The sequence below is a fragment of the Salvelinus namaycush genome, chromosome 31 (assembly GCF_016432855.1).
Source record: "Salvelinus namaycush isolate Seneca chromosome 31, SaNama_1.0, whole genome shotgun sequence".
NCBI lineage: Eukaryota > Metazoa > Chordata > Actinopteri > Salmoniformes > Salmonidae > Salvelinus > Salvelinus namaycush.
The window spans coordinates 34,627,980-34,655,042 of NC_052337.1; the positions used below are offsets into that span (position 1 = coordinate 34,627,980).

At 46.3% G+C, this 27,063-nt stretch overlaps 1 protein-coding gene across 1 annotated transcript in view; it reads left to right on the forward strand.

Annotated features, from left to right (window-relative positions):
• The window catches only part of unc5c (unc-5 netrin receptor C), a 186,529-nt gene that overhangs the window by 82,416 nt on the left and 77,050 nt on the right, over positions 1–27,063 (forward strand). Inside the window, exon 2 of the mRNA XM_038970765.1 lies at positions 16,337–16,573. Coding sequence (XP_038826693.1) covers positions 16,337–16,573 — 237 coding nt within the window. The remainder of the gene's footprint in view (positions 1–16,336; positions 16,574–27,063) is intronic.

The window sequence follows — 27,063 nt, forward strand, 5'->3', positions numbered from 1 at the left end:
CCTGTCTATGTGTGTAGCGTAGCCTACTCCTGTCTATGTGTGTAGCGTAGCCTACTCCTGTCAATGTGTGTGTGCACTTGACTGTGTTTCTGTGTGTCCTCTTTGCTCTCCTGCTTTGTCTGAGTGTTCCTATTATCTGCTTTTCTTATCTCTTCACAGGGTCAAGATTGACGCGGGACCGAATTGGTCATTGTTCGTTTTCTCCATATTTAGCCCTCTGATTTGCTAATAGAGTGTAGTTTACACAATGGCCCTGAATACTAAAAGAGACGGCTGTATGAGGACAGAGTGACGGAGCCTAGCAGACTGTTTGTATATCACAGGAGAATATAAATAGTTGAATTAGAACATTCCAAGACAGAGACGAATTCCTGGTAAAATATTACTGAGTCTTTTCGCAGATAAATTACTGACCATACTCTCAACAAATATTAGAGAAATGGCATAGCTATTATGGTGGGGTATTAGAATATCAGAGCAGTGTATATTATGACCTGAACGTGTTTGTGGAACTGGATTATGCATGATCAAATCTTTTGTCCTGAATACAGTATATATGTGCTCCCGAGTGGTGCAGTCTAAGGCACTGCATCTCAGTGCAGACCCTGGTTCGGTTCCAGGCTGTATCACAACCGGCCCGTGATTCGGGGAGTCCCCCATATTGCGGGGCACAATTGGCCCAGCGTCATCTGGTTTAGGATTTGGCCGTCATTGTAAATAAGAATTTGTTCTTAATTGACTTGCCTAGTTAAATAAAGGTTAGATAAAAAAATAAAAATAAATTGTGAATATAATATGAAATAGGCAGTGTTCAGGATCTGTTTGTCCCTCTCTCCCTGTCTTTGTGTTCCTCAAGCCTTCTCAGTATCGCTCTTCTTGCTGCTCTGGGCCAATTAGAGCTCTGTGTGTTACACCTGCAGCCATTGGGCACAGCCAGGGGTTAGAGGGTGTGACTCGTCTCCTCTGACAGCTTCCGATTCGCTCGGCAGCCCACGCCAGGGTAGGGTGCTGCCCCCGTCTGCCCCTGGGCACCCAGGGATGTGACAAGAGGAGGCCGGAGTAGCAGGGAGGGTACCGTGGCTACAGCCATAATTAGGCCCAAGTAGCAGGCAAGCTTGGAACCAGATCTGTCCACAATGGAGGGACACTTTAAAGCAGCAACACTGTGTAGACCTACTGGTTACTGTACGTGTGAGTGGGTGGTGTTCATTATTTGAGGATGTTACCGTGCTCAGACAGAGACCAGCTCTCGTCCGTGTGCTAGTCATTGAGGCAGTGACATGCCTCGGAGAGGCTGGCTAGCTCTGTAATGAAGCACATTGAACAGAGAGCACCCTGACCTGCTGTTTGCTGTAGCCGGTGTACACGGCAGTAGACACTGTGCTAAGGGTTGAGAAGGAGACCTGTAGAGCGAGAGGAGAGATTATTTGGCTTCCATCCTGTAGAGTCTCTGTGAGGGGCGTCACATAACCTAGGGCTCTACACTGTACCTCCTAGTATTTATCCTCCTCCCAGTCTCTCTCTCTGAGAACGATGGCTGTGCCACACCGCACCGTAAATTAGTCCCGGGTGGTGACACAGTGCTTGCTGGGTAATTTGGACAATGGGGCGTTTGACAGCTCACCCATCATGGCTACAGCGCCCCCAGGGAGCCACTACTCCTCCTGAGCTTTTCTCTTCCTCCTCTCCTCCCCCTCTCCTCTCCTCCCTCGCCACTGATGGAGGGACTCTGTAAGTAGCAGCATCATTCTCCAATCAAGCACCAAAATGGCTTTTTGTCCAGAGAGCAAGGGAAGGAGAGGAGAGGCGCAGAAAGAGAGATGGGAAAGAAGGAGCTGCAGTAGAAAGGGGAGAAAATAACGACGGGGAAATTGAAGAAAGAGGACGATGAGAAAAGGGAAGATAGGAGAAGAAAATGAGAGGAAAAGGCAAATATATGTTTCTATAAATGTATGAACAGCAGTATACAGTGCCTTCAGAAAGTATTCAGACCCCTTCACTTTTTCCACATTTTGTTACGTCACAGCCTTATTCTAAAATTGATCAAATTGTTTTTTTCCCGTTATCAGTCTACACACAATACCACATAATGACAAAGCAAAAACAGGCTTTTAAAATGTTTTGAAAATGTATATAAAAAGAAAACTGGAATATCACATTTACATAAGTATTCAGACCATTTACTAAGTACTTTGTTGAAGCACCTTTGGCAGCGATTACAGCCTTGAGTCTTCTTGGGTATGATGCTACTAACTTGGCACACCTGTATTTGGGGAGTTTCTCCCATTCTTCTCTGCAGATCCTCTCAAGCTCTGTCAGGTTGGATCTGGAGCGTCGCTGCACAGCTATTTTCAGGTCTCGAATGGGTTCAAGTCCGACTCTGGCTGGGCCACTCAAGGACATTCAGAGACTTGTCCCAAAACTACTCCTGCATTGTCTTGGCTGTGTGCTTAGTGTCGTTGTCCTGTTGGAAAGTGAACCTTCACCTCCGTTTGTGGTCCTGAGCACTCTGGAGCAGGTTTTCATCAAGGATCTCATCTTTCCCTTGATCCTGACTAGTCTCCCAGTCCCTCCCTCAGAAAAACATCCCCACAGCATGATGCTGCCACCACCATGTTTTAGTGTAGGGATGGTATTGGCCAGGTGATGAGCGGTGCCTGGTGCTGCAGAGAGGATTGTCCTTCTGGAAGGTTGTCCACAGAGGAACTCTGGAGCTCTGTCAGAGTGATCATTGGGTTCTTGGTCACCTCCCTGACCAAGGCCCTTCTCCCCCAATTGCTCAGTTTGGCCAGGCAGCCAGCTCAAGGAAGAGTCTTGATGGTTCCAAACTTCTTCCATTTAAGAATGATGGAGGCCAATGTGTTCTTGGAGACCTTCAATGCTGCAGAAATGTTTTGTTACCCTTCCCCAGATCTATGCCTCGACACAATCCTGTCTCGGAGCTCTGCGGACAATTCCTTCGACCTCATGGCTTGGTTTTTGCTCTGACATGACTGTCAACTGTGGGACCTTATATAGACAGGTGTGAATCATGTCCAGTCAATTGAATTTACCACAGGTGGACTCCAATCAAGTTGTAGAAACATCTCAAGGATGGTCAATGGAAACAGGATGCACCTGAGCTCAATTTCGAGCCTCATAGCAAAGGGTCTGAGTACTTATGTAAATAAGGTATTTAAATGATATATATTTTTAAATGTCTAAAAATTGTTTTCACTTTGGGGGTATGGGGAATTGTGTGTAGATTGGTGAGAAATATTTTTTATTTCATCTATTTTAGAATAAGGCTGTAACGTACCAAAATGTGGGAAAAGTGAAGGGGTCTGAATACTTTCTGTACAACCACTCACCCCACAAGAATGCACACATAAATACAATCTCAATCCGTCAACGACAACAATATTTCAATATTACCCCTTTGACCAAACTAATTCTGACCTTGTAACAAATCTGATGCTGAATGCATCAATCGAGCGTTATCTACCTGGAGATTTTCAGAAAGGTGAGGGTTGGAGCGAGGGTAGCCCAGCAGGCTTTTTTTGCCACCTCTTGCAACAGTACAGTGAGCCTCCGTTTCCATGACACCCTGGGAATTAATTTTTCATCTCTACCACAGTTCATATCACATCCCATAGAAATAAGAGGAGACTGCGTGGCATGGCCTTGCATTCTCTCTGCACAGAATGCAGAATTAAACCTTGCAGTATATTTCAATGAGTCTCTTTGCTGACTGTGCTGGTTATGAATCAGTCTTCCTGTGTTGTTCCCTGTGGCATATGGTCCCAGCAGGTTTGAGGAAGGGCCCAGTAATGAAATGAGGGAGGGGAAGTCGCGCTGTGTGTCTAGTCTAGTCTGTCTGTCTGTCTGTCTGTCTGTCTGTCTGTCTGTCTGTCTGTCTGTCTGTCTGTCTCTGTCTGTCTGTCTGTCTGTCTGTCTGTCTGTCTGTCTGTCTGTGTTAGGGAGATCACTCAAGCATCTCTTCAGCCATCAGCCATTACGGTCTCTCAGAACCAGCCCTTCCTGTCTTGTGCTAAACTACAGACAAGGCCATTGTCTGACCACCATGACCGTGTGACCTCTGGCAACGTGATGCCATGGGACACAGGCCAAGCTCTGGCATGCAAAGACTGCCTGCTGCCAGAGAATGGCTTGAGAGCTGGAGTGGGTGAAGGGCAGGGTCAAGGACTATATAGAGGGCTGAATGTAGACTTAGAGAAAGGGAAAAAGAGGGGAGGGGACACGGAGCAAGAGAGAGAGAGAGAGAGATGAAATGCTGAATGCAAAGAAAAGATGGTAGACCAAGGTGGTCATAATTGTGTCTTTAGTCCTTTCACCTGGCTGTTTGTGCTGGGTAGTTTTTATATCATGTTGTGCTATTTCTGTCCCTGACCTGTAGGCACCTTGAGATCTGCCCTGGGTTAATGAAAAGCATTTTAATGACAGAGTGAGAAAGAGAGAGAGAATGACAGAGAAGAGAGAGAAAAGAGAATGGAGAGAGAAAAGGAAGAGAGAAAAGGGAGAGAGAAAAGGGAGAGAGAGAGGGAGAGAGAAAAGGAGATAGAGAATATGAGATCATATAGAGAGAGAGAGAAGGAAATGGGGAGAGGAAAGAGAAAGAGGAGTATGGAGGGAGAAAAAGATAGAGAATAAAGAGAAAGGGAGGGGGAGAGAGAGAGAGAAACAGAGGGAAGTTTATCTAGAGCATGTCCATTTCTCATTTAGCACATTTTCTACGCTTATCTCCAGGCCCACTCTCCCACCCCACTACTACTGCAGCTCTCCTGCCTTGTGCCCTGCCTTGCTGAGGTAGGCTAAATCAATTTGTGCAGATTCATTTTTGCAATTACATCACTTACTCTGTTAAAGATAAGACGCATGAATTGGACTTCTGTAGAAAGCACCCGATTTGAATTATTCATTTGGTTAATACGACTCGTGTGGACACTCTCTCCTCCCGTCTCTCTCCCTCTCCGTCTCCGTCTCCGTCTCCCTCTCCCTCTCCCTCTCCCTCTCCCTCTCCCTCTCCCTCCCTCTCTCCCTCTCCCTCTCCCTCTACAGTCTCGGTTAACACAGGGCTGTAATGGAATGACTCTGCTCTGGGATCGATGGGGAGGTGTACGCTGTTAACAATGTTACCTTCTGAGTTTTAACTTTGGAGTACAGCGAGTGTGTGTCCCCCCCTACCCCCACCTCTCTCGTCTCTCTCTCCCACCGTAATCTCTCTCTCTCCCCCCTACTCTCTCTCTCTCCCCCCTACTCTCTCTCTCTCTCCCCCTACTCTCTAACTCTCTCTCTCCCCCACCTCTCTCTCTCTCCCCCTACTGTCTAGCCCTCTCTCTCTCTCTAACCCTCTCTCTCTCTCTGCCACTGCTCTCTCTCCCCCCCACTGCTCTCTCTCCCCCTACTCTCTAGCCCTCTCTCACTCTCTAACCCTCTCTCTCTCCCCCACCTCTCTTTCTACACCCTACTCTCTAGCCCTCTCTCTCTCTCTAACCCTCTCTCTAACCCTCTCTCTCTCTAACCCTCTCTCTCTCTCCCCCCTACACTCTCGCTCTCTCTCTCTCTCTCTCTCTCTCTCTCTCTCTCTCTCTCTCTCTCTCTCTCTCTCTCTATCAATCAATCAATCAATCAAATGTATTTATAAAGCCCTTTTTACATCAGCTGATGTCACAAAGTGCTATACAGAAACCCAGCCTAAAACCCCAAATAGCAAGCAATGCAGGTGTAGAAGCACGGTGGCTAGGAAAAACTCCAGAGAAAGGCCAGAACCTAGGAAGAAACCTAGAGAGGAACCAGGCTATGAGGGGTGGCCAGTCCTCTTCTGGCTGTGCCGGGTGGAGATTATAACAGAACATGGCCAAGATGTTCAAATGTTCATAGATGACCAGCAGGGTCAAATAATAATCATCACAGTGGTTGTCGAGGGTGCAACAGGTCAGCACCTCAGGAGTAAATGTCAGTTGGCTTTTCATAGCCGATCATTCAGAGTATCTCTACCGCTCCTGCTGTCTCTAGAGAGTTGAAAACAGTAAGTCTGGGACAGGTAGCACATCCGATGAACAGGTCAGGGTTCCATAGCCACAGGCAGAACAGTTGAAACTGGAGCAGCAGCACGGCCAGGTGGACTGGGGACAGCAAGGAGTCATCAGACCAGGTAGTCCTGAGGCATGATCCTAGGGCGCTGTTCCTCCGAGAGAAAGAAAGAGAGAAAGAGAGAAAGAAAGAGAGAAAAAGAGAGAGAGAATTAGAGAGCATACATACAGGACACCGGATAAGACAGGAGAAATACTCCAGATATAACAGACTGACCATATGCCCTCCGACACATAAACTACTGCAGCATAAATACTGGAGGCTGAGACAGGAGGGGTCGGGAGACACTGTGGCCCCATCCGACGATACCCCCGGACAGGGCCAAACAGGCAGAATTTAACCCCACCCACTTTGCCAAAGCACAGCCCCCACACCACTAGAGGGATATCTTCAACCACCAACTTACCATCCTGAGATAAGGCCGAGTATAGCCCACAAAGATCTCCGCCACGGCACAACCCAAGGGGGGGGCGCCAACCAGGACAGGAAGATCACGCCAGTGACTCATCCCACTCAAGTGACGCACCCCTCCTAGGGACGGCATGAAAGTGCACCAGTAAGCCAGTGACTCAGCCCCTGTAATAGGGTTAGAGGCAGAGAATCCCAGTGGAGAGAGGGGAACCGGCCAGGCAGAGACAGCAAGGGCGGTTCGTTGCTCCAGTGCCTTTCCGTTCACCTTCACACTCCTGGGCCAGACTACACTCAATCATAGGACCTACTGAAGAGATCAGTCTTCAATAAAGACTTGGTTGAGACCGAGTCTAAGTCTCTCACATGGGTAGGCAGACCATTCCATAAAAATGGATCTCTATAAGAGAAAGCCCTGCATCCAGCTGTTTTCTTCAAAATTCTAGGGACAATAAGGAGGCCTGCGTCTTGTGACCGTAGAGTACGTGTAGGTATGTATGGCAGGACCAAATCGGAAAGATTGGTAGGAGCAAGCCCATGTAATGCTTTGTAGGTTAGCAGTAAAACCTTGAAATCAGCCCTTGCTTTAACAGGAAGCCAGTGTAGAGAGGCTAGCACTGGAGTAATATGGTCAAATATTTTGGATCTAGTCAAGATTCTAGCAGCCGTGTTTAGCACTAACTGAAGTTTATTTAGTGCTTTATCCGGGTATCTGGAAAGTAGAGCATTGCAGTAATCTAACCTAGAAGTGACAAAAGCATGGATTAATTTTTCAGCATAATTGTTGGACAGAAATTTTCTGATTTTTGCAATGTTACATAGATGGGAAAAAAGCTGTCCTTGAAACAGTCTTGATATGTTCGTCAAAAGAGAGATCGGGGTCCAGAGTAACGCCGAGGTCCTTCACAGTTTTATTTGAGACGACTGTACAACCATCAAGATTAATTGTCAGATTCGACAGAAGATATCTTTGTTTCTTGGGACCTAGAACAAGCATGTCTGTTTTGTCCGAGTTTAAAAGTCGAACATTTGCAGCTATCCACTTCCTTATGTCTGAAACACAGGCTTCCAAGGAGGGCAATTTTGGGTCTTCACCATGTTTCATTGAAATATACAGCTGTGTGTCACCCGCATAGCAGTGAAAGTTAACATTATGTTTCCGAATGACATCACCAGGAGGTAAAATATATAGTGAAAACAATAGTGGTCCTAAAATGGAGCCTTGAGGAAAACCGAAATGTATAGTTGATTTGTCAGAGGACAAACCATCCACAGAGACAAACTGATATCTTTCCGACAGATAAGATGTAAACCAGGCCAGAACTTGTCCGTGTAGACCAATTTGGGTTTCCAATCTCTCCAAAAGAATGTGGTGATCGATGGTATCAAAAGCAGCACTAAGGTCTAGGAACACGAGGACAGATGCAGAGCCTCGGTCTGACGCCATTAAAAGGTCATTTACCACCTTCACAAACCAGACTGAAGCGTTTTGTATACATTGTTTGTCTTCAGGAAGGCAGTGAGTTGCTGCGCTACAGCTTTTTCATTTTTTTTTTTGAGAGGAATGGGAGATTCAATATAGGGCGATAGTTTTTTATATTTTCTGGGTCAAGGTTTTGCTTTATCAAGAGAGGCTTTATTACTGCCACTTTTAGTGAGTTTGGTACACATCCGGTGGATAGAGAGACGTTTATTATGTTCAACATAGGAGGGCCAAGCACAGGAATCAGCTCTTTCAGTAGTTTAGTTGGAATAGGGTCCAGTATGCAGCTTGAAGGTTTAGAGGCCATGATTATTTTCATCATTGTGTCAAGAGATGTAGTACTAAAACACTTGAGTTTCTCTCTTGATCCTAGGTCCTGGCAGAGTTGTGCAGACTCAGGACTACTGAGCTTTGGAGGAATACGCAGATTTAAAGAGGAGCCCGTAATTTGCTTTCTAATGATCATGATCTTTTCCTCAAAGACGTTAATGAGTTCATCACTGCTGAAGTGAAAGCCACCCTCTCTTGGGAAATTCTGCTTTTTAGTTAGCTTAGCGACAATATCAAAAATACATTTTGGATTGTTCTTATTTTCCTCAATTAAGTTGGAAAAATAGGATGATCGAGCAGCAGTGATGGCTCTTCGATACTGCACGGTACTGTCTTTCCAAGCTAGTCGGAAGACTTCTAGTTTGCTGTAGCGGTGTAGCGTCTCTCTAACCCTGTCTCTCGCCCCCACCTCTCTCTCTCCCCCACCGCTCTCTCTCCCCCTACTCTCTAGCCCCCCCTTTCTCTCTCTCCAACCCTCTCTCTCCCCCACCTCTCTCTCTCCCCCTACTCTCTAGCCCCCCCTTTCTCTCTCTCTAACCCTCTCTCTCTAACCCTCTCTCTCTTTCCCCCACCTCTCTCTCTCCCCCCTACTCTCTAGCCCTCTCTCTCTCTCTCTCTCTAACCCTCTCTCTCTCTCCCCCACTGCTCTCTCCCCCCCTACTCTCTAGCCCTCTCTATCTCTCTAACCCTCTCTTTCTTTCCCTCACCTCTCTCTCTCCTCCCTACCCTCTAGCCCCACCACTCTCTCTCCCTGCCTACTCTCTAACCCCCTCTCTCTCTTTCCTCCACCTCTCTCTCTCTCTCCTCCCTATTCTCTAACCCTCTCTCTCTCCCCCACCTCTCTCTCCCCCCTACTCTCTAGCTCTCTCTCTCTCTCCCCCACTGCTCTCGCTCCCCCCTACTCTCTAGCCCTCTCTCTCTCTCTAACCCTCTTTCCCTATCCCCCACCTCTCTCTCTCCCCCGCTACTCTCTAGCCCCCTTCTCTCTCTAACCCTCTCTCTCTAACCCTCCAACCCTCTCTCTCCCCCCTACTCTCATGCCCCCTCTCTCCCTCTCTCTAACCCTGTCTTTCTCTTCTCCACCTCTCTCTCTCTCTTTCTGTATCTCTCCGTCCCGGGTCCCAGGGGATGAAATATGAGTATGTTTAGCACTCTTCAATAGAGAGCACAGGGGAGGGGAGGGGTTACTGGGCCTGTAATGCTACTCAGTATCTGGTGCTCCTAGCCCCATCTGTGTTGGAAGGAGGGGTGGAAAATCTAGTTCTCTCTCTCTCTCTCCCCCTCCCTCCCTCCCTCCCTCCCTCCGTCTCTCCCTCCCTCCGTCTCTCCCTCCTTCCGTCTCTCCCTCCTTCCGTCTCTAGTTCTCTCTCTCTCTCTTTCTCTCACTCTTTCTCTTTCTCTTTCTTTCTCTCTCTCTCTCTCTCTCTCTCTCTCTCTCTCTCTCTCTCTCTCTCTCTCTCTCTCTCTCCCCCTCCCTCCGTCTCTCCCTCCCTCTGTTTCTCCCTCCCTCCGTCTCTCCCTCCCTCCGTCTCTCCCTCCTTCCGTCTCTCTTTCTGTCTCTCTCTCTCTCTCTCTCTCTCTCTCGCTCTCTGTGTATATGGGGAAGAAGATGAGAAAGATGAAAGTAGATAGCTTAGTGCATGGTGCACAGTGTATCCGTTGTGTGTTGTTTATGGTAGTGTTTTAATGTTTCTGTGTTTGTGAGAACAGAGTCATCTATATAGATTTGAGCCACCAGTCTGGGTCTTTATTTAATCCAATACAGGCCAGTATTGTTTGAAGAGAGTCTTAAGCATTGATTTATGTTCAATCAATGTAATGGGGAGATGTGCTGGGAACACATGAGTCGGTGGCTCTGATTGACAGTGCACACCGTCTTGTGACACTTTGCGTGACTGTGTGGTCTTACACAAGTCCTATATAGATCACCTCATAGGCCCATTGTATTTCACTAAAAGCATTCCCTTCTGTTGAACATTCCTTGGGGGGAAATTCCTTTTGTCCTGCTCCCCTGCTCACTACATGGCGTACCCTTTTGTCGTTAACATCGGGAGAGAAACGGGCAGACAGAAACAAGGAGTGGAGATGAGAGGAGGGAGTGGAGGACAGTAGAAGAGGAGAGGAGAGGAGAGAATGTATCATGGACGTGAGTGAAAAGAGGGGTGTGTGGGGAATAGAAGAGGAGAGGAAAAGGAGGGGTGAAGATTTATGTCTGTGTTCATTCGTGTTCACGCTTGACTCTTCCATGATGGAGGGGAAAAAAGCGGCCCGGTTGATAGAGTGCCTTCCTGGGGACAATAAATCTGGTTGCGCACGGATAGAATAGTGCTTATCTGGTGTGAGGGAGGAGCATTCACCAGCTGTTATCACACATACAGCGCAACTATATAATATACGGCAACACCACAGAAAGACACATAGGGGGAAAAAAGCACATTCCCAGACCAACAGAGACACGTTATATACGTTCACCTAGTTGAGCGATACAGTAGGCTCAAACAGGCACACAGTGGCAACAAATGGAGTCATGTTCAGACGCCTCACAAATAAATCCCGCATTAAAAGGACCTTACTGTTGTTTCTCTCATTGATGGTCCTAAGAGGACGTATCTGTCGCTTCCCAAAGGGCGCCTAGCACGGTAAAACCGAGCATCTTCATACTACTTGTGCATGTGAAAGTGGTATGCCTAAGAGAGGAGGGATACTGTCTGCATAAATACACCATTCCCTCCACAAAGCAATCCCTTGATGTGCAGTAGTCAGTGTGTCCTGTTGTGACAGAGACCCACTGAAGTCTGCTTCAGTTACTCCCCACAGACAGACACACAAGGACATTTCACTGCTGCAAGGTAAGAAATGCCACTGGATGTCTGTGTGATACACAAAGTAGCGTCTAGCAGCACGGGGAAACCTGTCTTTATTGGCCGGACTATTCCATTTTCAATGGCGCTATCCGTCAATCTATCACTGAGGTCTCTCTGAACTAAAGGTCTGCAGGACACATGGTCTTGACGCTGGACGAGTGTGTCACGCCCCTGACCTCGTATTCTGATATGGATGGGCTGAGGTGTGTACGGAGGTTGCGCTGGTACGGGCCCGTGTTCGACGGTAGACATTTGACGACGTCAGCTGGCGTCGGCGTGCGTGGCGTCCTGATGTGTGTTTGATGTCAGGTTGCGTTTCAATGTGGGCCTGTCACCGTGTGATCATCTGTCGTCTGTCCTTGATCTGCTGACTGTATCACATGACACACACACACAGCGTGTCTGTACTGTCTGTGGTAGCCACTCATCTCTCTGGCTGGGCGGTTGCTGGGGCTTCTGCCTTTCTTTTCACCGTGAACGTATTTGACATTTACATGGACTTCCATGGGATATTTCTGCTCTGCGCTTCAGATTTGCAGTGCCTTCAGGAAGTATTCACACCTCTTGACTTTTTCCACGTTTTGTTGTGTTACAGCCTGAATTTAACATTTATTAAATTGAGGTTTTGTGTCACTGGACAACACACAATACCCCATAATGGGAAATTATGTTTTTCGAAATGTTTACACATGAATTAAAAGCTGAAATGTCTTGAGTCAATAAGTATTCAATCCCTTTCTTGTGGCAAGCCTAAATAAGTTCAGGAGTAAGAAATGTGCTTAACAAGTCACATAATACGTTGCATGGGCTCTGTGTGCAATAATAGAGTTTAACATGATTTTTGAATGACTACCTCATCTCTGTTCCCAGCACATACAATTATCTGTGAGGTCCCTCAGCCGAGCAGTGAATTTCAACCACAGATTCAACCACAAAGATCAGGGAGGTTTTCCTATGCCTCCGTAGAAGGGAACCTATTGGAAGATGGACAAAAAATAAACAAAAAAATTACACATTGAATATCCCTTTGAGCATGGTGTAGTTATTAATTACACCTTGGATGGTGTATCAATACACCTAGTCACTACAAAGATACCGGCTTGGAAATGGCTGTCTAGCAATGATCAACAACCAACTTGACAGAGCTGGAAGAATTAGAAAAATAATAATGTGCAAATATTGTTCAATCCAGGTGTGGAAAGCTCTTATAGAATTACCCAGAAAGACTCACAGCTATAATCACTGCCAAATGTATTCTAACATGTATTGACTCAGGGGTGTGAATACTTATGCTAATGAGATATTTATGTATTTCACTTTCAATACATTTGCAAAAATGTATAAAAATATATTTTCACTTTGTCATTATGAGGTATTGTGTATAGATGGGTGAGAATATATATATCTTTTTTATCCATTTAGATTTTAGGCTGGAACACAACAAATGATGGAATAAGTCAAGGGGTGTGAAAACTTCCTGGAGGCACTGTACATCATCTGAGCATGTTCTTTGCTCTGAAGAGGAATTCATGTTTAAGATGTTCGTAATGCCTATATGTGCTGTGTAATAGGCAGGTCAATTCTGAATTACTGTCACACAATCCATTCATTGTCCTCCAAAACACACGTAATATTTATTTTGATTCCTTATAGTGTACTCTACGTTGTGGGGGATGTGCACGTTTTTAAAGTTAATATTCAAGTAATATTCATTTGGGGTCTTGAAATATTCAGTAATACGACGCATAATACAAATGAGAAAAACTCTCCAATTATGGAACAAAATAGCATTTGAATAAAAGTGCTGCTAGGAGATAGTTTATAAAAATTTAAACAGTATAAAATATGGAAGCAATTTAAAGTATCAGATTAAAATCTTTGAAAAAGCTTGGGGAAATCTATATTGCATATAAAACAGTTCAGACATATAGCTTATTAAATAAATGATTACAGGAAAGTAATAATTCTAAACAAAACAACAATTTCCCAGCATAATTCCTTTGAATCCTATGAGTATGCCAATAAGTTATACAGTCATTTAGAAATATCAGAGACAGCCAAAATGGTGGTTACAGGCGATTAGTTTGCTGTTGTTTGGAGTTGAAAGTCTAGCTACAGTTTCTTTCCCTTTCCTTTTCCTGTCAAGGTTGAATTCTTCTCTCTCTCTGAGAGTTGTGTTTCCTGTCTCGCACGTCCAGCGCGACTGTTTCCTGGTGGGAGCCTCAGTGTCAGCTGTAGCGCTGTAGCCTGGAGGCGTAACAGGGTGCAGTCTGGCTCTCAGATCACTGTGGTGATAGCAGTCCATCTCACTGGGCCTCCATCACCATCAAAGCACCAAGGTCAGGCGACAGCGTCAACGGGAACGCTGCCCCAGAATGAGGCCCCGTAGACGGGGAGGGGGGCTCCGCATTGGGCTGGCCCCCTCACTCCCCAACTCCCACCGAGCACAATGCCAGGCTAGCACACGGAAACAAATTTAGCCCACTGTAATGATATAGCCATGCTGCAACATTATAGACTTGAGTGTGAGGACAACTTACTTACCCTGTACGCTGTTGGTGCCTTGGAGCAGCGAGGGAGAAGAAGAGAGAGGGAGAGATAGAAAAAGGAATAGAGAGGTGGAAGGAGAGAGCGGGAGAGATAGAAAAGGGGGTAGAGAGGGGGAAGGAGAGAGCAGGAGAGATAGAAAAGGGGACAGAGAGGGGGAAGGAGAGAGCAGGAGAGATAGAAAAAGGAATAGAGAGGTGGAAGGAGAGAGCGGGAGAGATAGAAAAGGGGGTAGAGAGGGGGAGGGAGAGAGCGGGAGAGATAGAAAAGGGGACAGAGAGGGGGAAGGAGAGAGCGGGAGAGATAGAAAAGGGGATAGAGAGGGGGAAGGAGAGAGCGGGAGAGATAGAAAAGGGGATAGAGAGGGGGAAGGAGAGAGCGGGAGAGATAGAAAAGGGGGTAGAGAGGGGGAAGGAGAGAGCGGGAGAGATAGAAAAGGGGATAGAGAGGGAGAAGGAGAGAGCGGGAGATATATAAAAGGGGACAGAGAGGGGGAAGGAGAGAGATCTGGAGAAGATAGTGCTGGTACTCTGAGCTTGTTGTTGCTCTATATTCTATTGACTAGAGAGCGAGGGCCCGGCAGATTGGGTAAGAGTCAGGGTCTTTCATTTTGTCATGTGGTTTCTTTTTGCACTGGAGGGCTGGTTTCATTCCCTTATATTCATTATTTCTTGCGCTCTGGAAGTTTTTGAATCCGAGAGTTTTGTGTGTGTGTGTGTGCAACAACATTGACTTCTTTGATGCTAGTTTCTGATCTCCAACTCCACCGTCAGACACAGTGGGAAGAGAGAGGGAGCGAGGGAACACAAGAGATGGAGAGATAGTGGGAATGAAGTGTGAAAGGAGGCTAACACAGTCGTTAATGAGTTTCCTGGCTTTTCTTCCACTGTTTCTGTGTCAGGGTCCTTGGGCCTGGGTATAGAGTGGACCATGGCCCTGATGGAAAATAGTGACTGCCCTTGGGGAGGAAAGTGTGTGTAGTTATAAGCCATTAAAATACATATGGAAATGAATGAACCCATCACTCAGCACAGCTGTTCTCTCCTGCCTGTCGGGCTGAGTGCTGACTACTCAATCCATCCACACACACCTGTGAGGAAAAGAGGTCACAGCTAGGGGTTAGAGGTCACTCAGGGTTTACTGCTACTCCTCAATTAGCACCAGATCAAGAGCTGAGGAGAGCGAGGAGTGATTTAGCAACTACGGTGATGAAAAGCAGACACACTGCTCTGGACACACACACACACACACACACACACACACACTAACCTGGTCGCATGGATGATTGAATGCTCCTCCAGCCTTTATTTTCTGAGCGATCAGCTCCAATCTGTGGCTGAGAGAGAGAGAGGAGATAACATTTGGACATTAGCTAGAAGAGACAGATAGATATCCACACAGGCACTATTTACTACTCAGACTACAGCAGCGTCTGTCAGGGGGACCTGGCAGCTTCTGTCAGACAACAAGGCTCCAGCATGCCCGCACACCAGAGAGAGAGAGAGAGAGAGAGAGAGAGAGAGAGAAGAGAGATTAAGGGACAGCAAAGAATTACTGATGACGCTGATAAACCTTTATGCCATCCCTCTCTCTCTCTCTCTCTCTCTCTCTCTCTCTCTCTCTCTCTCTCTCTGTCTCCGTATCTCTCTCTCTCTGTCTCCGTATCTCTCTCTCGCTCTGTCTCTCTCTCTCTGTCTCTGTATCTTTCTCTCTCTCTCGCTCTGTCTCTCTCTCTCTCTATAATTGATGTCGACCGGTTCAATGGTAAGAATAGAACAGTTCTGGAGGTAATAAATGGAGTAGAGAATTGGCTTCATCTCTCTCTCTTTAAAGAGTCGGTAACTTAGCCGGAGTGTGTGTGCGTGTGCGCGTGTGTGTGCTCTCCTGTGTGTGCGTGCGTGTGTTCGCTCCCCTGCATGTGTCATTTAAGACAGTATGAGATGAAAGACAGGTGTAATAACAGGGAAGCGTATATCTGTCTGCAGCTGAACTATCCCAGGAATGGCCTAAACGGGGCCAAAAGCCTGGGGTCGTCGTCGTAAGATCGGCTGTGTGTGTGAGAGAACGTTTAGCTTGGCCTCCTCCTCCCTCTCAACCCATGAACTCTGGTTCTCATTTTCTCTCTTCTCCTCTGCTCTCCCTTCCCATTCCCTGGCAGTAGAGTCAGCATTAGCTGCATGTGGTTAGGCCAGCCAGGCCGGTCCTTAAATCCTGTCTGCCTGGGAGGAATCCCAGAAACTTCCTGGGTTTTAAAATGCACTTGTGTAAACATTCCAGACTATCAAATGATAGGGATGACACAGTGTGCAGAGTGGTATACAATAATCCCATGCAAATATGATGGTAATAACACACTGTTGCCTTGTTTTATGTCCACCCCTCCCTCTCCCTTATTATCTCTCTCTCTCTCTCTCTCTCTCTCTCTCTCTCTCTCTCTCTCTCTGTCTCTCTCTCTCTCTCTCTCTCTCTCTCACTCTAACCCTCTATCCTCCCTCTTCCCACTCCTCCCTCCCTCCCTCCTCTCTCTCCTCCCTTCTCTCTCTCTCGCTCGCTCACCCTCTCTCTTATACTCACTTCTCTCTCTCCCTCCCTCCTCTATCTTTCTCTGCAGTGAGAGATGATGATGACTTCATGGGATTGGGTGATCTCCCAGAGACCTTCCCCTCGGACCCCCCGGAACCCCTTCCTGTGTTCCTGATGGAGCCAGAGGAGGCGTACATCGTCAAGAACAAACCTGTCAATCTCTACTGCAAGGCCACGCCCGCCACACAGATCTACTTCAAGTGTAACAGCGAGTGGGTCCACCAGAAAGAACACACAGTGGAGGAGAGGGTGGACGAGAACTCTGGTCAGTGAAACTACCAGTTTGAATGTGTGTCTCGTGTGCTTATCTGGGTTAGAATATGTGTGTGTGTGCTGTGGACAACATTTTCCCAACCCAGGGGTGGGAGTGGAAGGTTAAGCGGGTAGTAATCAACCGGGACCAAACCTTTATCCATGAACAAAATATCAACATGGTTGAGGTCGAACAGACGACACACACACACACACACACACACACACACACACACACACACACACACACACACATACACACACACACACACACACACACACACACACACACACACACACACACACACACACACACACACACAAACAAATTCACACCCTACGGTTACTCAGTTCTTTCAGAAAATCAAGTAAATGAATTATTCATTATAATCCCTCCTAGAAAACACACATACACCCTCACTGACACGGACACAACCACGCATAATGAGGACAGGGTTTTTGTAGCATAGAGAGACAGTCTTGTTAAACTCAAAGAGATACTATTGTATAACAGAAGCCCATAAGGCCACAGTAGCCCTGTGACACACATACACACTGCTGCATAGGCTGAGGCTCTGTCTGAGAGAGTCCAAACTGGATCATTAAGACTGGCACATAACAGAGACGGAGACGGACACTAGTCTCTCTCTCTCTCTCCCTTCTCTCCTTCTTCTCTCTCTCCCTTCTCTCTTTCTTCTCCCTCTCTCTCTCTCTCTCCCTTCTCTCTTTCTTCTCTCTCTCTCTTCTCTCTTTCTTCTCCCTCTCTCTCTCTCACTCACTCTCTCTCTCTTTTCTCTCTTTCTTCTCACTCACTCTCTCTCTGTCTCTCTCCCTTCTCTCTCTCTCTCTCTTTTCTCTCTTTCTTCTCACTCTCTCTCTCTCTCTTTTCTCTCTTTCTTCTCTCTCTCTCTTTTCTCTCTTTCTTCTCACTCTCTCTCTCTCTCTCTCTCTCTGTCCTTATCTCCACTCTTTCCCTTTTCTTCTCTCTTGACTGTTTCTCTGTACATCGGTTAGTATTATTATCAGAGTCACAGAGACAGTGCGAATCAGGTTTGATGCTAAACCCTTATGTCTGACGCAACTCCTCCCTCACCCCCACCCTCACCCTCACCCTCACCTCCACCCTCACCCCCACCCCCGCCCCGTCTCTCAAGAACCATGTGGTAGCAGCAGCCGGACACATGGTTCATACACACACCCTGGACAGGACATGTCGAAGATATCAGACCAAGTGTGTGTGTGAGCAAAGCAACCATGCCATTGCTAGCCAACAGGTAGCAATCACACAGCATTTACCCTCTTAAATCGCAGGGCTCAGAGACACACACATCCCTGCACTCACTGGATCACACCTACACATAATCACATCCCTGCACCTGCACTCACAGACACTCTCAGTTCCCCCTCTGTCATGTGCATACACATACATACTGCCTTAAAATAAACTGAAACCAGGGTTGAACATACCTATTCCAAAACACACACCACGCACACGTAGAGCTACCGGTGCAGAACAACAAATAGTCCGAGAACTTTTCATTTTGACATAAAAAACCACCCCCTCGTCCACAACGTGGGAGGTGGGAACAGACAAAGTACAGGATTGCCAGACAGGGTGAAGTATGGTGGGTGACGCCGCTATGCTGCACTGCTCACCCGGGCCGCCGTGGTTACCACGAAGGCCTGTCTGAAACCACCTGGAAACGTGCTGGAAAAACGGGGTTCTGGTACGGCGCTTCAAGACTCCCAATCGTCTTGGTTCCTGCTTTGCCGTTGGACCCAGGCTCTGTCCCTGGCTATGCCCTGTGCTGTAACTGGTGTGTAACAGACACCGAACGTAAATATCTTTATGCACTGAACTGAAACTGTGCCACCTCAACGCCACACATCCAAAGTCCTTGGGAAATTGGAAGGGCGAGTGGAGCGGGCTAGTGTTAGCTGGAAGCTCCTAGTCACAACCCAGCACCAAGGCGGCAGCTATTACAAGGTTATCATGCACTCGGATTAGGCAGGAGTGCATCCCGGCAGCTGTAGCTGCCACTGAGCAGCCCGCAAGGAGCCACTCTGCTCACCCCGAATGTGGAGGAGGCTATAAAAGGTGCCCTAAACAGTCTGCCTAGTGACTCCCTGTCCGGCTTAGAAGGAGGAGAAGGAGGAGGAGAAGGAGCCCCTAAAGTTGCGGTCATCCCTACCCTGCTATACGGTGCGAAAATCCTGGACCACATATTGTGTTACAACAAACCCTGTCCGCAGGATGGCCATCCCTGACCCACTGAGATAAGATCTGCAGGTCACGGATCGGCCTGTTCAGCCATCTCCGGACCCACACCACAACCCAGACCCCGTGATACCTGGAGGGAAAACACACTCAGCTGCAAGGGATCTCAAAGGAAGGAAGAGTGTGTGTGTGTGTGTGTGTGTGTGTGTGTGTGTGTGTGTGTGTGTGTGTGTGTGTGTGTGTGTGTGTGTGTGTGTGTGTGTGTGTGTGTGTGTGTGTGTGTGTGTGTGTGTGTGTGTGTGTGTGTGTGTGTGTGTGTGTGTGTGTGTGCGCGTGCGTGCGTGTGTGTTTAGTCCTCCTTCATGTAGAGGTTGAATGGTGAATCCCAGAGTGGAGAGGCTGTTTCTAACTGAAGTCTGCTGCTTCGGGCTCCACAGCCATTACAAACAGCAACCATCGGCTGATTGGCTGTATTCAGCTGCCGATGGGGGAAATTGACTTCTTTCTGTAGCCAACAGGTAGCAATCACACAGCATTTACCCTCTTAAATCGCAGGGCTCAGAGACACACACATCCCTGCACTCACTGGATCACACCTACACATAATCACATCCCTGCACCTGCACTCACAGACACTCTCAGTTCCCCCTCTGTCATGTGCATACACATACATACTGCCTTAAAATAAACTGAAACCAGGGTTGATCATACCTATTCCAAAACACACACGTAGAGCTACTATATATACCAGTGTAGATATGAAAAAAGAAACTGTCATCTAGACATGAGGCTGTATGATTTTGAGCTGTTGTTTTGCATTGACAAAGAAGAGGTTGCCATCATGGCACAAAGCTTGTCTGGTAAAAGCATCGACAAGGAAACCAACCCACACACATGCAACCACACACATGCAACCAACACACATGCAACCACACACATGCAACCACACACATGCAACCACACACATGCAACCCACACACATGCAACCCACATACATGCAACCCACACACATGCAACCACACACATGCAACCACACACATGCAACCTACACACATGCAACCCACACACATGCAACCATGCAACCACACACATGCAACCCACACACATGCAACCCACATACATGCAACCCACACACATGCAACCACACACATGCAACCCACACACATGCAACCCACACACATGCAACCCACACACATGCAACCCACACACATGCAACCCACACACATGCAACCACACACATGCAACCCACACACATGCAACCCACACACATGCAACCCACACACATGTAACCCACACACATGCAACCACACACATGCAACCACACACATGCAACCACACACATGCAACCCACACACATGCAACCACACACATGCAACCACACACATACGGCGGCAGGTAGCCTAGTGGTTAGGGCGTTGGGCCAGTAACCGAAAGGTTGCTAGATCGAATCCCCGAGCTGACAAGGTAAAGATCTGTCGTTCTGCACCTGAACAAGGCAGTTAACCCACTGTTCCTAGGCCGTCATTGAAAATAAGAATTTGTTCTTAACTGACACACTCATACAACCACACTCATACAACCATACACTGCATTCCCTGCACCAAAGCCCACAGGCTGTGCACATACATTCTCTCGCTCTCGCTCTACAACATGACAGTAGATTAGAGGAGAGAGAGAGAGAGAGAGAGAGAGAGAGAGAGAGAGAGAGAGAGAGAGAGAGAGAGAGAGAGGGGGATTGAGAGGGGGTGATGGAGAGAGAGACTGCTAGAGAAAAAGATGGCGAGAGGGACTGAGTTAGAGAGAGCGATGATAAAGAGAGAGAGACGGAGAGAGTTCTGGAAAGAGGGAGAGAGAGCGAAGGCGAGACAAGTGAAGGAGAGAGAGAAGGAGAAACAGGGTGTGTTGTTATTGTCAGTCAGACAGCAGGCTCCAGCCAAAGCATTTCTATCTCTATCTCAGTGTAGAAATAGAGGCAGCTGGGCTGGGCTGCTGCCTCTCCTTCCTACCCAGACTGAGGAACAGCATCATTAGTGCTGTGCTCCACCATGGCCCTGCTGAGCTCGCCGTGCGGCGCTGCCTCACTAGAGGAACACCCACGTTAGAACTGCGCCATTCATCTCACCTCTCAAACGCTGGCAGGGAGTAAACTATACTGTTGTTTTTGTGTCCTTACCAAATCTTTATTTACATCATGCTCGGATTTGAGTTTGATTGATAGATTTAGTTCAGGGGGTTAGGAAAGTATAACATTTTAAATAGGGTTTTTCTGCGACCCGAAGACGAGGATGAAATCTATTTGAATTTCATCTAATAAAAACTATAGCTGCCTACAGATGTACTATCTTAACGCTGCAGCAACAGGAAATGCTCATTATTATGTGCGTTATAATTAATAGATATTTTTGTAAGGGTTGATACATTTTTTGTTGTTGTTGTCAAGTCTGAAATGTTTAAGTGGAAATTCCAACCTTTAGAAGCTTTTTTTAAACCTTGAATACACTAAAAGTTGAGAGACGGGCCCGTGATGATCTCCAGCTCTAGTCTCCAATGAGCTGTAGGCATTGATCTGAACAAATGAGCCCAGAGTTAATTATATGTATGAGCAGAGTAGCTGTGTAAGACACACTGGAGACACACCGCTCACCATTAATCCTGTAAGAGTTATGTCTGGTAGCATCAAACAGGAGTGGTGCTCTTCATTTGGGGCCCCCGCCCAGGGCCCGCTGCTCCAGCAGCCTGCATGATCAATAATAGGAGCTAGCGTTAATGATGGCATTAATAATGAATCATCTCCATCGGTCCATCCAGAGTCCCATGCCAGCTATCGTTTAATGGGACAGATTGGAGAATCATTTTGTGTGATACTAATGGACAGTCAGAGGGTGTGTGGGAGACAGGGTAGCGACATCTCAGGCCACTGATCACTGTAGAGATATCAGTTGGAGTGGCTTGTTTGCGTGGGTTATGTTCCCAGAAGTATATTTCAGCCCTGTGTGTAGTCAGTACAGTAATGATACCATATCACATTTTACAATACATAGTAAATGTGGTTAGTAGTTCTAGCTAAGTAAATGTATGATGTCAGGGTATGAGGTCCCTATCTGATCTCCTAGCTTAACTGTTAATCTCGCCCCCTGATCTCGGTCCCGGCTGATGTCACTAGAAAGATGAGACCTAAAGCTTGCTTTAGTAGTGGTCACAATGATTCACAAAGGAGACAGATAAGCAGCTTCCCGTTTGAATATCACATTATGGTTTGAATATCACATTATGGTTTGAATATCACAAAATCACGCATTTCACAGACCAAAATCAATAGCTGGCATCGTATATATAATGATGAGTGTAAATGATCCTCTTTCTCACCAAATCAAATTGTATTGGTCGCGTACACAGTTTAGCAGATGTTATAGCGGGTGCAGTGAAATGCTTATGTTACTAGCTCCTAGCAGTGTAGTAAAATGTCAAAAGTACGCTAATAATTAAAAAATGAAGAAATCTTGAAATGTCGGAACGAATCCAATTAACAATCTAAATAGCAGTGTAGCAGTAATCAAAATGCGATCTATATGTATGTACAACGGATTAATTTACACCAGATATACTAAGAATGATATGTACAACACTAGATATATTAGAATGAGCTAAGTTGAGAATACAGTAAATAAATAAATATGCATTGTGCATAAACAGTGTAACTAAAATGCATTCTACAGTAGTAGAAATATTAGAATGAGCTACGTTGAGAATACAGTATTTAAATATACAGTATTTAAATACATAGAATTTCAGGAATGTAGCTTCCAGACCAGAGCCCAGGATGTAAATGTACTGTATGTGAATGGTGTATGTATAGACAGTATATGGACAGTATATGAATAGAAAAGGTGTGTACAGCAGTAGATATATGATGAGCCTTGACTAGAATACGGTATATACATATGAAGTGGGTAAAACAGGATGTAAACATTAATTAAGCGACCGGTGTTCAATGTCTATGTACATAGGGCAGCATTCATTAAGGTTCAGGGTTGAGTACCGGGTGGTAGCCGGCTATCATATTGACTGGACATGGTGATTGCTGTAAAGACGAGCCCAGTCTGTCAGTCTATTCTGACTCAGCGCTGGCATTCCTGATTGTCTTGACTGGACATGGCGAATTGACGTAGATATGGGTGTCATCTGTACTGAGTCTTTACTTACTCAGTCTAAATATCAACATATGGATGCTGCCTGTGCTGTGTAGAGACTAAAGCCTTCCACAGAGGCAGGCAGTACTGGGTTCTTACATACTACTTATTCTGCCACACTTTCCGCCCATGGAGAATACGGGCCCTTTTTATAGTTACCCCTATTGATTTCCACTCTGCTACTCTGTGTGATATTCTCCCAACTTCATGACCCTTGACCCATCTCTCTACATCTATGTACAGTAGCTCTCTCTCTCCCTCTCTCATTCCCACACACACAGAAACTCACAGACGCGGGCACCCACTGGCACATGCACACATTCAAATGCACACGCAAAGGCTCGTACACGCTCCTGTGCACACACACACACACACACACACACACACACACACACACACACACACACACACACACACACACACACACACACACACACACACACACACACACACACACACACACACACACACCTAAAGAGAGGTTCAAGGACTCACAAACGCGCGTACACACACGCCGTGGTTGCTGTCAGGATGGCGGTAGCTTTGCCTGCCTGTCGGCCCACAGTGTAAATGTTGTATGAGTGCTAAGCTGTTGTGTACAACGTCAATGTGCTGGGTGTCTGTGTGTCTGTACAAAGAGACTGTGTAAAGCTCCTGAACCTGAAGGAATCAGCCATGTGTTTTCCTCTTCTCTCTCCTCTCTCCTCCTCTTCATTTAGAGGCTACCCGTATGCTCTGGAGAAATAGAGTTGAGAAAACAGAGGTGCACAGCTCAGGAGGATTCTTACAGTAATGGATGGGAGTGTATGGGGAAATAGGGCACCGTAAAACTTCAATTAATAGCCCAGACTTTATTTGCTTAAATCATTGAACACAAAGTTGCTTATTAGAGAGAGGATTCTATTTGAGCCAGGCTTCTATTTGAGCCAGGCGTCTATTTCCTTAATGCGCACAGCTTTTGCTCATTTGCGTAGTTCATTGCTTAATTCCAGCATTCACTTCCAGCATTTTTTATAAATTTCTTCATTTCCTGCACTAATGTGTTATCATTCACACACGGTGTCACGTTTCTTTTGTCTTAGTATGTCTTATATATAATAATAATTATTATTCTCCTGTCTGTACTCCCAAAGTTGTTGACTGTGTTTGTGCTTGCCAGTTAGCTAGCAGTTCTCAGCTGTTAGCAGCCAATGGCTAGCAGTTTCTTACTGGCGATAAAAACGGATGATTGCCATCATGTTTTGAGCCATTACTGAATTAATTCATGTAACAAATCAAACATTAATCCTTTGTAAACAATTAATGGTCATTCATGGTAACCTCGTAAACAAGTAATTTACTCTCAGCGTTTATTTGAAACACGCATTTATTTTAAACGTGTTAAAGGGGACAGGTGGCTCTTTGAACCTCTGCATTACATGAAGGTTTTACGGTAGTTATCATATGGGATAAAACCCACCAAACATCTACCTATCAAATGACCCTACCTTACACTCTAGTCTCTAACCAAATTCAGTGGAGAGTGGTGGGGTTGGCTGTTAACCTCAGCTCAACTTGTTTGTTAGGAGAAGAGAGTTTGAAAGGGAGGTGTAGAGGGCACATGAGGTGAGGCCAGAGGGGAGATGGGAGGAGAGGAGGCAGAGGAGCCGTTTGCATGGTGGATTATAAAGTGACTCTCTGGCTCAGTCTGCCCTCTCTGCCCCCACCTTATCACAACACAGCTCTACTCTCTCTCTCGCTCTATCTCTCTCAATTATAAGGGTTTTATTGGCATGGGAAACATATGTTAACATTGCCAAAGCAAGTGAAGTAAATAATAAACAAAAGAGAAGTAAACAATAAAAATGAACAGTAAACATTACACCCACAAAAGTTCCAAAAGAATAAAGACATTTCAAATGTCATATGATCTGCAAATAGTTAAAGTACAAAAGGGAAAATAAATTAACATAAATATGGGTTGTATTTACACTGGTGTTTGTTCTTCACTGGTTGCCCTTTTCTTGTGCCAACAGGTCAAAATATTGCTGCTGTGATATGGCACTGTGGTATTTCACCCAGTAGATATGGGAGTTTATCAAAATTTGGTTTGTTTTTGAATTCTTTGTGGGTCTGTGTAATCTGAGGGAAATATGTTTCTCTAATATGGTCATACATTGGGCAGGAGGTTAGGAAGTGCAGCTTAGTTTTCACCTCATTTTGTGGGTAGCGTGCACATAGCCTGTCTAATCTTGAGAGCCAGGTCTGCTTACGGCAGCCTTTCTCAATAGCAAGGCTATGCTCACTGAGTCTGTACATAGTCAAATCTTTCCTTAAGTTTGGGTCAGTCACAGTGGCCAGGTATTCTGCCACTGTGTACTCTCTGTTTTGGGCCAAATAGCATTCTAGTTTGCTCAGTTTTTTTGTACTTTCCAATGTGTCAAGTAATTATCTTTTTGTTTTCTCATGATTTTGTTGGGTCTAATTGTGTTGCTGTCCTGGGGCTCTGTAGGGTTTGTTTGTGTTTGTGAACAGAGCCCCAGGACCAGCTTGCTTAGGGGACTCTTCTCCAGGTTCATCTCTCTGTAGGTGATGGCTTTGTTATGGAAGGTTTGGGAATCGCTTCCTTTTAGATGGTTGTAGAATTGAACAGCTCTTTCTGGATTTTGATCATTAATGGGTATCGGCCTGATTCTGCTCGGCATTTTGGGGGGGTTTACGCTGTACACAGAGGATATTATACACCAAATTAGTCTCAATTTGGTGTTTGTCCCATTTTGTGAATTCTTAGTTGGTGAGCAGACCCCAGACCTCACAACCATGAAGAGCAATGGGTTCGATAATTTTTAGCCAGATCCTAATTGGTATATCAATTTTTATGTTCCTTTTGATGGCATAGAAGGCCCTTCTTGCCTTGTCTCTCAGATCGTTCACAGCTTTGTGGAAGTTACCTGTGGGGCTGATTGTTTAGGCCGAGGTATGTATAGTTTTTTGTGTGCTCTGGGGCAACAGTGTCTAGATGGAATTTCTATTTGTGGTCCTGGCAACTGGATCTTTTTTGGAACACCATTATTTTTGTCTTACTGAGATTTACTGTCAGAGCCCAGGTCTGACAGAATCTATGCAGAAGATCTAGGTGCTGCTGTAGGCCCTACTTGGATGGGGACAGAAGCACCAGATCATCAACAAATAGTAGACATTTGACTTCAGATTGTCTCTCTCTCTCTCCCTCTCTCTCTCTCTTTGTCTCTCTCTCTCTGTCTCTCTCCCCAACACTGTGGATCAATAGTTCTGTTAGCTAAAGTTTATACGGCAGACTGTCAACTGCATTGTTTGTTATTTATGGTACATGGCTGTTGCCATAGGACTCCTCTCTATCTGTCTATAGATAGATTGCTGTGTGTATTGAATGTTTGTGCTGCTAACTTTCTCCTGTCAGAGAACTGTCAGATCCTCCACCTCCATACTGTCTAATCCTCTCAGTAATACATTAGAAGATAAAAGGATGAGGGGCTGAGAAACCAAAGAATCATCCATGAATACACAGTGCCAAGCAGCCTGGCACTTCCAGCTATACACACACGCGGGCGCGTACACACACACACACACGCGCGCGCGCGCGCACACACACACACACACACACACACACACACACACACACACACACACACCACACACACACCACACACACACCACACACACACACACACACACACACACACACACACACACACACACACACACACACACACACACACACACACACACACACACACAGTACACACAGCATTATCCCAGTAATCTGAGCTGAAGGGGCAGCTGTGCTGTGGGTAGAGGGGTTTGTTTCAGGGCTGATTTGTTTGTTTGGGCCCTGGCACCCAGATGAGCAGTAATCAGAGGAGTTAGCAAACAGGATTGTGTTAGCCATGACGCTGATCAGACTGCTAGGCTTCCTCCCCCCACAGGCCCATGCACAGCCCAGGACCTCAACAACTCATTCCCACTGCACCTCACCACAATATGGGCCAGGCTAACTCCCACAGCAAAGAGCACACAGGGAGACCCATTGCCAAACAGCCGCCAGAAGCAGCCGTCTTGACAGTGGACTGATTTTGA